At 40.2% G+C, this 11,549-nt stretch overlaps 1 protein-coding gene across 4 annotated transcripts in view; it reads left to right on the top strand.

The window, feature by feature from the left end:
* cep85l (centrosomal protein 85, like) overlaps window positions 1–11,048 on the top strand; it is an 87,099-nt gene extending 76,051 nt beyond the window's left edge. For 3 of the 4 annotated variants that reach the window (XM_046372338.1, XM_046372333.1, XM_046372336.1), the window contains 2 exons: window positions 1,335–1,515; window positions 8,953–11,048. In XM_046372338.1, the coding sequence (XP_046228294.1) occupies window positions 1,335–1,515; window positions 8,953–9,119 (348 nt within the window). In that variant the 3' untranslated portion in view covers window positions 9,120–11,048. The remainder of the gene's footprint in view (window positions 1–1,334; window positions 1,516–8,952) is intronic. The other variant, XM_046372337.1, reaches the window with a different exon arrangement.
* The last annotated feature ends 501 nt before the right edge of the window (window positions 11,049–11,549 follow it).

Raw genomic sequence — 11,549 nt, forward strand, 5'->3', positions numbered from 1 at the left:
CAACCTCCCATTTTTGTCTAAAACACTTGAAAGAGTGGTTGCTAATCAGTTAACTGATCACCTACACAGGAACAGTCTGTTTGAAGTGTTTCAGTACTGGTTAAAGTTACAAATGACCTCCTCATGGCATCAGACCGCGGGCTTGTCTCCATACTCGTTCTGCTGGATCTCAGTGCTGCTTTTGACACTGTAGATCACAGCATTTTATTACACAGATTAGAACATAGGGCTGGTAGGCATAGTTACAGTCGCTTCTTGACAGACAGCCACAGGTAGAATAGGTCTGACTAACTGTTAATATTTAATCTCTATCATAGCTACGCTGCTGTAGGCCTATGCTGCCGGGGGACAACATGATCCACCGAGCCGCCCCCCCACCTCCCCAATACCACCACCATCTATTCTCCCCCACCTCCTCTCCCCTGATATTTTATATTTTATACTTTATTTTAGTTTTCATTTTATTTTATATTTTTTCTTTTCTTTTCTTGATCGGGAAATTGCAAGTACAATGTCTGTATGAAGAAGAATTTCCCCTCGGGAATAAAGGAATTCTGATTCGGATTCTGATTATTAAAAGTGAGTGAAGTGGAATAAGGTGAAGAACTTAAACACATGAGTGTCAGTCTCATGTCTGAATCTTTCGTTGTAGGTATGTTTCTGATAAGGGACCCACTAATGAGATAAATCATTCACATTTTTATTTTATGTAGGAGTCCTCTACGAAGCCTTTACATGAATTTCTTTGTATTTTCGAAACTGACCTGAAGATTTAAGATCTTTTTCAGATGTTTTTCGTGCTTTTTCTGGATCATGCACACTTACCTGTGAAAGAAGCATCCAAAATTTATGCGAAGCAACTGCCTGCAATTTATTTTTAGCATTGTTCAAAAAGGAATTCAAATCAGGAATATATACAACAACCTGAATGTTACATAAATATTTACAAGAAATTGCAAAAAAGTTGCTCATTAATCAAGTTTGCTAATTCTGACACATAACATGCTGTGCATGACTTGTAGGGGTAGACTGTTGAAATAAATTCTTTTGACTGATTTGTGTATTGGTGATTTGGTTTTCACAGTAGTATCCACTGTATATGAAACAAGTCTACAGAGTTGTGGTTATGAGCGATTACAAATTTTAGACATTTGTTCCCTTTTTTATCTGGAGAAATAAAAGTTAATTTGCCTTGCTTCACGTGAGCAATGATTCCCAAAATATTTTGGTTTTGTGTGAACATTTGTATTTCTCAGGGTCAGGTTTCCTACTGCATTAATGGTCAAGAGGCAAATTAATAGAAAATACATGTGTCTTTGTTTCCCACTGAAAAGCAGTGGCAGGTGGATGAAGGGCTGTTGGTGCATCCTTTATCCCATGTGGAGATACCAGAGGTGGGCCAGCTTCTGAAAGAGATGTCCTTATGTCTACTGGACCTCCAGGCTCTCTGCAGCATCCTGACTCAAAGAGCACAGGGGAAAGAGCCCAACCTGTCGCTGCTTCTGGACATTAAATGTATGTGGAGAACACAGACATACACAACACAGCCTTTATACAATACTTTGGACATTGTTGAAGTTATATCTTGACAGCACAAGAATAAGGTATGGATCTTAATAGATTTCATTTTATTTGAGGAAATTTATCTTGCTCCCAAAACATGCACTGTTTCACATAAATAACAAAACACAACAGTTAACCAAACAACAAAATAAATACTACAAAACATATATGTTATCAGATATTTTAAGTGACTGCAATGCAGTCAAGCAATAGCTCACTTTTACCATTACATTTCAATAATATATAACATTTGGTATTAAAAGATTGAAAAAATAATAACAATATCTCTTTAGTTTCTCCAGATCACCTCTGTCTCTCAAAAAGTACCTTGCTACAGGTACAACCCTGATTCCAAAAAAGTTGGGATGCTATGTAAAAACTAAATAAAATCAGAGTGCACTGATTTACAAATCCTTTTTGACCTGTTCAATTAAATACAGTACAGGGACAAGACATTAAATGTTCAAACTGATTCAAACTTTATTTTTTTGGAGACTCGTTTTGAACTTGATGAGCACAACAAAACAGCACATTTGCCCCTGTGTTACTTCACCTTTTCTTTCAAAAACTCTCCTTACGTTTCACTCAGTGTGCCAAGTCTTTTATCCAGACTTGTTTACTGCAAAACTGCACTCTCATAACACTTGCAGAAAGTGGCTATATTGTGTGTTGGAATAAGCAGTGAGGTTCCTGGAAAAGACATTGTCTGGATGGCAGCATATTTTGCTCCAAAACCTGCATGTACCTTTCAGCATTATATAGTATCTAGATGTGTATTGTCATGGTCAAACCACTATACCATCACAAATGCTGGCTTTTGAACTTTGTGTCAGATGGATGGTCATTTCCTCTTTAGCCAGAAGAGCACAATGCCCATGATTTCCCAAACCAATCTGAAAATCATTCTTTGTGTGATATTGTCTTAATATGCATTTGTAGTTGCAGTGAAAAGAAAAGAAAGAAGAAAGAATGAACTGTTTCATCTTCAGCAGTTTTCTGAAATGTTTTCCAGCTCATGTAGTAAAATCTTTTATACTGTCATGCTAGTTCTTAAGGCTAACCTGAGAGATTGAAAGTCGTAGGCATTCAGCGTTGATTTTCATGCTTGCACCTTATGTGCAGAGATTTCTTTGGATTCTCTGAATTTCTTGATGATCCCATAGATTGTGGAAGGTAATGTCCACAATCTCTCTTGAACTAGCTCTTGAACTGTTGGACTATTTGCCAACATAGTTTATTGTGATGAACCGCATCTTTGCTTGTGAATGCATGAGCCTTTCATGGATGCCCTTTCATACCCAGTCATGACACCGCCACCTGTTACCAGTGAACCTTTGTACCTGTGGATTGTCCCAAACAGGTGTGTTTTTAGCAGATAAGAATAAGCATATATTTCCAAAAACCAAAGAAGTTGATGAGGTAAAACCTTTCTCCCAACGGAAAGAAAATATATGAATATATATGTTTTTTATCTATGCCACATATATTTTCCAACATATGTGCACATATTCGAAATTGGCCACCTATATGTCTTTCAACTATATGTACATATATATTCATATATGCACACATATATGTACATATATGCTATACATATACACTTTGGACACACCTTCTCATTCTCACTGAAGGCATCAAAGCTATGAATGAACACATATGGAATTATGTAATGAACAAAAAAGTATGAAATTACTCAAAACATGTTTCATATTTTAGATTCTTCAAAATAGCCATGATTACTGCTTTGCACACTCTAGGCATTCTTGCGATGAGCTTCATGAGGTAGTCACCTGAAATGGTTTTCCAACAATCTTGAAGAAGTTCCCAGAGATGCTGAGCACTTGTTGGCCCTTTTGCCTTGACTCTGCAGTCCATCTCATCCCAAACCATCTCAATTGAATTCAATTTCAGTTTAGAGGGGGGAGAGGAGAGACAGGGAGATGGAGAGAACAGTGCAGAGCAGGAGCAGCTGGATCCACCAGCACTATCAGTGCAATAGGCAGGGCCATAGAGGGCTCAGGATCCAGCAGTGGTACTCGACCTCAGGAGGGCAGGGTAGAAGATTCTGGATCAAGCAACATGCTCCGGAAGTGCTGAAAAAAGATGGAGCACAAGAGCCCCGGGGGAGAGGGCGAGTTAGTATTGTACCAGTAATGGGATATGATGAGTGAGTCCCCTTGCTCTGAAACCTCAGTGTCTATGGATCTCCCCCAGCAATCTAAACCTATAGCAGCATAACTAGGGGTTGGTCCAGGTAGAGCCTGAACAGTCCTAACTATAGGCTTTGTCAAAAAGGAGGATTTTAAGTCTACTCTTAAACATAGAGAGGGTGTCTGCCGCCGAAACTGAGGCTGGTAATTGGTTCCACACAAGAGGAGCTTGATAACTGGCCTGGCCTGATAGAATTCATCCTTTTTTGTTGAATGCCATTTCTTCTCCATGTGTCGTGATCTTTGCTTTAACTCGCATGTTTCCATGGAGCAGAGCTTCTTCTAGTTATATTCCTTTTAGATAGAGGCGCAATTAGGTTGAGCGTGCTGTGCAATGAGCCTGTAATGCTATCAACAAAGTTATCAATGTCATGGCAACTAGGGGTAGTGCATGAGTCCCCTGACACTCTGAGCCTGAGTATTGTACTAATAATCGACAGAACTGCGTTCTTAAATTTGGCTATGGCATTATCAGACAGACATCTAGTGAGAGTGCTTCTGCTCGGTTTTGTGCAATCAGCTAAAATAAAAACAAAAGTTAGTAAATGATGGTCAGACAAAACTGAATTCCGAGTAGAGACTGTTAAGTGTTCAGTTTCAATCCCATATGCTAACACAAGGTCTAGGGTGTGGTTGAAGCAGTGAGTCGGTTCATGCACACATTGACAGAAGCCAATTGTTTCTAGTATGGAACTGAATGCAGTAGCCAAGCTATCATTAACCACATCTACGTTAACTACCTCAACTTAAGCAAAGGGCTTGCTGGCCCTTCTCCGGAGCGGGGTTAGTCCCAAGTTTGCTTGGTTATCCCCTGAAATCCTGTCAGGCTAAAAATGGTTAGCTCTTAGCCCAGGACTATGCAGTATGAAAATGAAGTCTAGATGAAAAGTGTGAAGAGTGAATGAGAATTCTGGGATGAAGTTGACCGTAGGGGAAATTTCAAGTCATGTGCTCAAGTCAAGTGGTCATTTCAGCTATTTACGGTAGTACAGTGAACAGTGAAACGAGACAGTGTTCCACCAGGAACCAAACACTACATTATGTGTACACAAAAGGTTCTATGATGTTCTATGATGTCTCTGAGGTAAGAACGTGCAGTGACTGAGTCATCTACAATAACCAAATCTGTTTTGATCTGACTTGTGATGCCTGCCCAGACTGTTGCACCTCCACCACCAAAGCAAACCCTGGGGACCATGTTGACTTCGGCGTATAGCTCACCTTGCCTTCTCCATCAACGCTGACAACCATCATTTCTGTGCAAGGTGACCCGAAACTCATCAGTGAACAGGACGGTAGGAAAGGTCACATGGTCTTGTGCCCACTGCAACCGTTCACGGCGGTGTCTTGGTGTCAGTGGGGTCACGGGCAACGGTCGTCTGGTATTCAAGCCAAAGCGGTGGAGTTGGTTGCGAATGGTTTGTCTGGAAACCCTAGTACCCCTCACATCTCATAAACGGGCCTGCAGCTGTGTGGAAGTTGCATAACAATGTCTGAGTGCAGAGGTCGTTAGGTACTCGTCATCGTTGCCACTCGTGGGGCTCCACTCCTGGATCTGTCACGAACTCTGCCAGTAGTTCTGAGTCTTGATGCAAGTCTGCTGACGACACTTTGAGACACACCAAGTTCACGAGCAACATCTGACTGCCTGCCACCGACCCAAAGGCGCCATGGCCAGGTGGCGCTGCTCGTCCATTAAATGGCGTTGTGTGTTCATGGCTGTTTGAATAATGAACTTGGAATGACTTACTGACAATACCAGCTTTTTATACCAACAGAATGTTGGAAATTGATGCTACATTGAAAAGGGTTGTCTTTTATTGGCCCCAATATGTAAGACCATTACATGGAAACACAAAATGAGGTGTGTATATCACCTCAATACAATTGCCTTCCTATCCCAAAAATATCTGAAGTGAAACAAACACTGTATGCATGACATCCATTGAGTCTCTCACAATATCCCTAACTTATTGTGAGTAGTGTACATGTTTAGACTTTAGACATACTGTATTGTTGTACACCAACACACATATATATACATATATATATACATGCATATATAAACCTATCCATAAGTGCACAGTGCATTACAACAAGACTATACATAGTGCAAGAGAAAACAATAAACACAAGAAAGGGAGCAGCACCGACCAGAACATGGAACTTTGTGGAGTGTGTTACACTTAAACATCTATGCCAACAGCACACTGAAACAAGTCAGTCACTATTATAAATCTATGCAATCGTTGACACAGTCGTTGGTCGTCAAGCATATTTTCATGCTGCTTTGTAAGAAGCTGTGAATGTTCTTTGTAATGCACAAACAGCTGTCCAAAGCCTGCTGTGCGTGCAACATAATGTTAGTGTGCACACCGCCCAAAGACAATGTGATGCTTTTTCCGTCTCATTTTTGTGAAGAAAAAACCTTCATGAGAAGCAGCTTTTGATCTGGAGCTGGTTATGACTTGAGCTGCTGTCTGCTGACGGGCATTTGAGACAGATCTGCGATGGCGGCTTGGATTTCCCACGGTGGGAATCCATTTAACCAGTGTTAAATCCCACTATGGAACAAAGGAGCTCAGAACTAGTTGCTGTCTTTTGAAAAGGGTTTCTCTAATGAATGCAAAAAACAGATCTCTCACTGATGCATGACAGTGAAGAGTTTAGCGCCTGCTTCCTGACTGAGGACAGCTTTGCTCTCATGTTAAGTGAACCTAGACAAACTACAAGATAAGATGTGGACAGGGAGCTGCATGTCCTCTGGATGCTTCTATTACAGTCAGATCGTCGAGCAGAACATGTCTCTGATGCCCCTCTTGCATTAAGGGTTCTCAGGCTGTTTCCACACATTTTGAAAAAAGTGCTTGGAGCCAGAGAATAACTGAAAGGCAAAGGGTTGTACTGAAACTGCGCCCCAGGAATTTCCTGGGTTTGGGGATGATGGGTGCATGAAAGTATGCATCTTTTAAGTCAATGGGTGTGAACCAGTCGCCTGGGTGCACACATCAACCAACACGTTATGGTGAGCATGTGAAATGGTCTCTTCATTATGTATTTGTTGAAGAGTGACAGGCCAAGCATTTTTGCTGCCTGCATGTGATTGACTGATCAGGAAGAAGGAGCCCACGACTGTCTGTGCTGTGCACTGATGGACATGATCAGTGACGCAAGCTGTAACTTCCATCAGCCAAAGAAGCTCTGTATCCCCTTCAACTTTGATGGAGAAGTCATAGTAGGCCAGCGGCACCTTCAGCTTTGCTGGCTCAGCTGCCGCTCTGGAGATGAAAGGCCAAATTGCAAGAAAATGTGGCCTCACTGGATGATGCCTGGTCTTCCGGTTCAGGTGATAAATGTCTCTTAGCATGGTGCTGGTATTGGAACATTTTTGCGAGCAATGGCACTCTTACTGACACACCCATGAAAAACTTTGAAAAAGAGTGGAAAAAGCATGAAAAGGTGAAAAATACATTTTGAAAAAAACTTGATATTTTAAATAGAGGATTTGAAGAGAGAGAGAGAGAGACAGTGCTTGAGTGAACAAGATGGAAATGCACAGAGAAACTAAGGGACATACTTAGAGGAGGATTAATGAGCTAATCAGCATCAGCTGTAAAAGTTAACTTAAAATTAAATCTGAAACAGCTGAAGGCTGGATGGGACAGAGGTGAAAATGAGTGAGCAAAAAAAGCAAAAACTGAAAATGATCTTTCAGATATTGTAAAAGATTGGAAAAAATTGTAATAAATTTTTGAAAAAGCTTAATATTTTAAAAAGGATTTGAAGAGAGAGAGACTGAGAGACTGAATAAGTGAGTGAGGCAGAGAGGAACAAACTGATGGAGGATTAATCAGGTTATCAAAGAAAACATCAGGATTAAAAAACTGAAAGGTTGTATGAGTGAAATGACCTCACAGTCCACAGTCATGCTAAGGATTTGCAAAAAAAAAAAAAAAGTAAATATTATCCAACAGCCACAGTTTAAAAACTCGTGTACAAGTGTGTCTGTGTGTTTGACACAGAGGCAAGTTAATTATGAATTAAGGGCTAAATTAATAAGTTAGGACAGAATGAGAAAAGCATAAAACTGCAAATGTAAATTGTAATAAGTTATTAAAAAATGCTTGTGTGTGCTTGTCCGAGAAAGAGAGGGGAAGCTGAAGATGGTGGTACAGTTAAAAGCTTAAATTTATTAACAGTTAAAAAGGACAAAGGATTTAACAAAAAATAGTTTAATACACCAATCAGAGCAGAGGAACAAATTTATTGGAAGTTTCATCAACTAGCATCAGCTGTGTGTAAGTGTTTCTAGGCAGCAAACTGCTGTCATTGTGTGAGACAGAGAAACAGAAACCTTGAAAGGTTTCCCTCAACAAAAACACCACAGTTCAAAAACTGTAGCTCCTGAGTGCAATGACCTCACCATGAACATAGGCTGATGTCTAATCTGTCTGGATAGGGTTAAAATGAACTAGAAATTTTAATGTAAAAGGTAGGTGCACTTGAGTTTTCCGAAAATTCAAGTGTAAAATAACATGGCAGTTAATGAGAGTGTTGGAGGGCTGATTAATGTTTCTAAGCATAATCAGAATTCCTTTATTTATCCCTGGAGGGAAATTCTTGAAAACTCAAAAACTCTAAGTCTAATTGCTCAAATAAGCACATTATCTGAAAGATATCGGAAATCAGTAGCAAGATAAATTTTCCTGCAAAATTATGAAAAAATCATGTATGAAGAGTGAAATATGCAGAAACAAAAGTATATTTTTTTTAAAGATTTTTCAACTCTAGTCCTGAACATTCTGCACAATACACACAAACTGTAAAATCTGAACTTAAACAGCTATATGTGAGATTTCAAAAAGCTAAATTCAAGCTAAATAGTTTAAAGTCTTGTGATCTGTTTAAAGTTTAAATGATAACAGTAGCTGAAAGTATGCAGAGGCAGTAGCATTTTAAATTTGAGTGGGTTTGAAGATTTCTCCATTTAAGTACATGAGAAAAAATCATTTAAAAAGCTAAATAATCCGAAAAGTATAAAAGGTAGAAATGAGAAAATAATATCAGACATGTTCTTAATGTTTTGATAGTTGATTTATTTATTTATTTATTTTTGTTTGATTCATCTTTGACTCACTTATCTTATGATGACTTTATCTGCTGTGCTGTCTCTGTCCAGCATTAAGTGTTTCAGGGCAAGAGAGTGACTGCAGAGACATGGTGGAAGAAGAACTGAGGTTCAAGCTGCAGGAGGTCAGCGAGCTGAGGAAAGACATTGATAAGCTGAGAAAAAGCATCTCAGACCGCAGTGCCCAGTATATGGATGATAGCTGTGTATCACAGTGACACCCAGTAACACCTTGCATCTCTGATGGCAGTATGTGTATACAGCACTTTACAATAGACTACAACAATAGACTACAACAAAATGTGAGTGGTTATGAGGGAACAAGTGAGGTATTCAAGAAAGATATGATAAATGATAAAGAGCTATTGAGTAATTCCTGAATAACTGTGATTCATAGTAAGTAATGATGAGTTAATGGGAGATCGTATTTATTGAATCATTAAATAATGATTACTTCAAAGGTACTTGTAAATCTACATACTGACCATTTTCTTCATGAGTGGCTCCTGATTATCTCTTAATCAGCAATCAGTGGTCCACTCGCAGATACCACTTGTCTTTGTTGTCTGTTCCCTCCAATTTTAATTGTTTCTATCTCCTTGTATAGTTGATTTTCCTTTCTCTTGGGCTTGTTTTGTTGATTCTTGGATTTCGATTGTTTTCTCATCTCGCCTTCTACCGTTTAATCCTGTTAATTTCTGTTGGAAATTTTACACCTTCCAGCCTTTGCCTGCTTTTGTCCCTTTTAGTAAGTGTATCAAAATCTCCTTTGTCATTTTACCACTCGTGTCCTGTCTGCATTTTGGTTCCTCCATCTTTTTAACAAACTCTTTAGCTCAGTATGATATGTTACTTAAGATATTCATGACATAATCATTGCATAACGATTCATTAAAATAGTATAGTAAGCAGGGAGGGACTCACAGCTCTGGCTACCAATCTGAAGAGATACACATGAGAAGCAGAAGTTAGGGGATTAAACAGGATGTTCTCTGCCTAACCATCCAAAGTGTACTCCCAGTGGGAGGGCAATAAGATGAGAACAGATCCACCTAGGGCTGAGACTGAACAGTAGTGGAAGAACATATGGGAGAAGGACGCATCACATCAGTGCTCATTGGATAGTGGGTCTAAGAGCAGACCACAGCAATTTCCCACAACAAGACCCAGTCACAGTGCCAGGCCCTGATATGATCCACACGTACTGGCTAAAGAAGCCAAGTGCACTCTATAAGTGCCTCTATAAGCAGCACAAATGAACCAGCTGCTGATGGGCGGGACTCACCCACAGTGGCCAACACAAGAAAGGACACAACATGGAAGTTCCTGTCAGGCATTACAGTGGCTAAAATAAGTAGGTACATGGATCCGTACATGAGTGGGGCACAGTGGGAAATTGCTAGCAACACCAGGGGAGCCTGGATTGGCTACAAGAAAGCCTACGACTCAGTGCCACACACGGATACTGACATGTCTGGAAATGTACAGTACAACATCAACAGGACACTAAGAGCCTTCATAAAGAACTCAGTGGGGCTGTACAAGACAACTCTATAGGTCAACTCAAAGCCAACTGCACAAATCACGATTAAGTGCGGCACATACCAAGGTGATGACCTATCCCTGTTGCATCATCACAAAGATCCAGGAATACATTAGAAAGATGGAGCTTAGAGGTGAACTGCCAAGTGAATACCTCATGCAGCAGAAATCTGGCAATGATGAGGAGAAAGAGGAGGAATCATCATGGAGGTACAAGACCTTCCACAGCATGTACCACTGACAGATAGAAGAAGTGGTAGATATCAAGAAATCCTACCAATGGCTGGAAAAGGCTGGATTGAAGGACAGTACAGAAGTGCTAATCATTGCAGCACAAGAACAGGTACTCTATCTGTCTATCACACCAGACAGGACCCCAGGTGCAGGCTGTGTGATGCCCCTGAGACATTTCAGCACATAACAGCAGGGTGTAAAATACAGACAGGGACAGTGTACATGGAACGCCATAACCAAGTGGCTAGTATTGTCATGCCTGGTGTTTTTTGTTATGCTTTGTCTTTTGATTTCAGTCCATGTGCCATGTTTTATGTTTGTCTTGTCATGTATTTCCATGTTTTATGTTCAAGGGTGTCATGTCCTGTTTTATTTTGAAATCGTCTCTTCCCCTGTGTGCCCTGTTTTCATGTAGCTTTGCTTTTGGTTTTCTTGATTGCTTTCTCCCTCCTAATGTGTGTCACCTGTGTCTCGTTGTCTTGTCTATTTAGTCCTCGTGTTCCCAGTCACCTGTGTCAGAATGTTACTTTTTTGTGCCTGTGTGTTCATGCCAGAAAACTTTTTTTTTTTTTTTTTGCCATGCCATGCCAGGAGTTTTTTCGCACAGTAAGATGCTTTTTTTTTTAGTTGTTTTTTTTATTTTTTTGAAAATAAAGATTATTGCTTGGACCTCTGCCTCACCTGCCTGCCCTTTTTGTCTCTGCATCGGGGTTCAGCCTTTTCTGCGTCAGTCAGCCACAATGCTCAAGTCCTGTATAGTAGTATAGTATACAGGAACATCTGCACTGAGTATGGACTGAAAGTCAGAGGTCAGAGTGGAACCTCCCAAGGTGGTTGAGAATGACCAAGTTAAGCTCCTGTTGGACTGTTGA

Source organism: Scatophagus argus, chromosome 19 (genome assembly GCF_020382885.2).
Source record: "Scatophagus argus isolate fScaArg1 chromosome 19, fScaArg1.pri, whole genome shotgun sequence".
In the NCBI taxonomy this organism is placed as follows: Eukaryota; Metazoa; Chordata; class Actinopteri; family Scatophagidae; genus Scatophagus; species Scatophagus argus.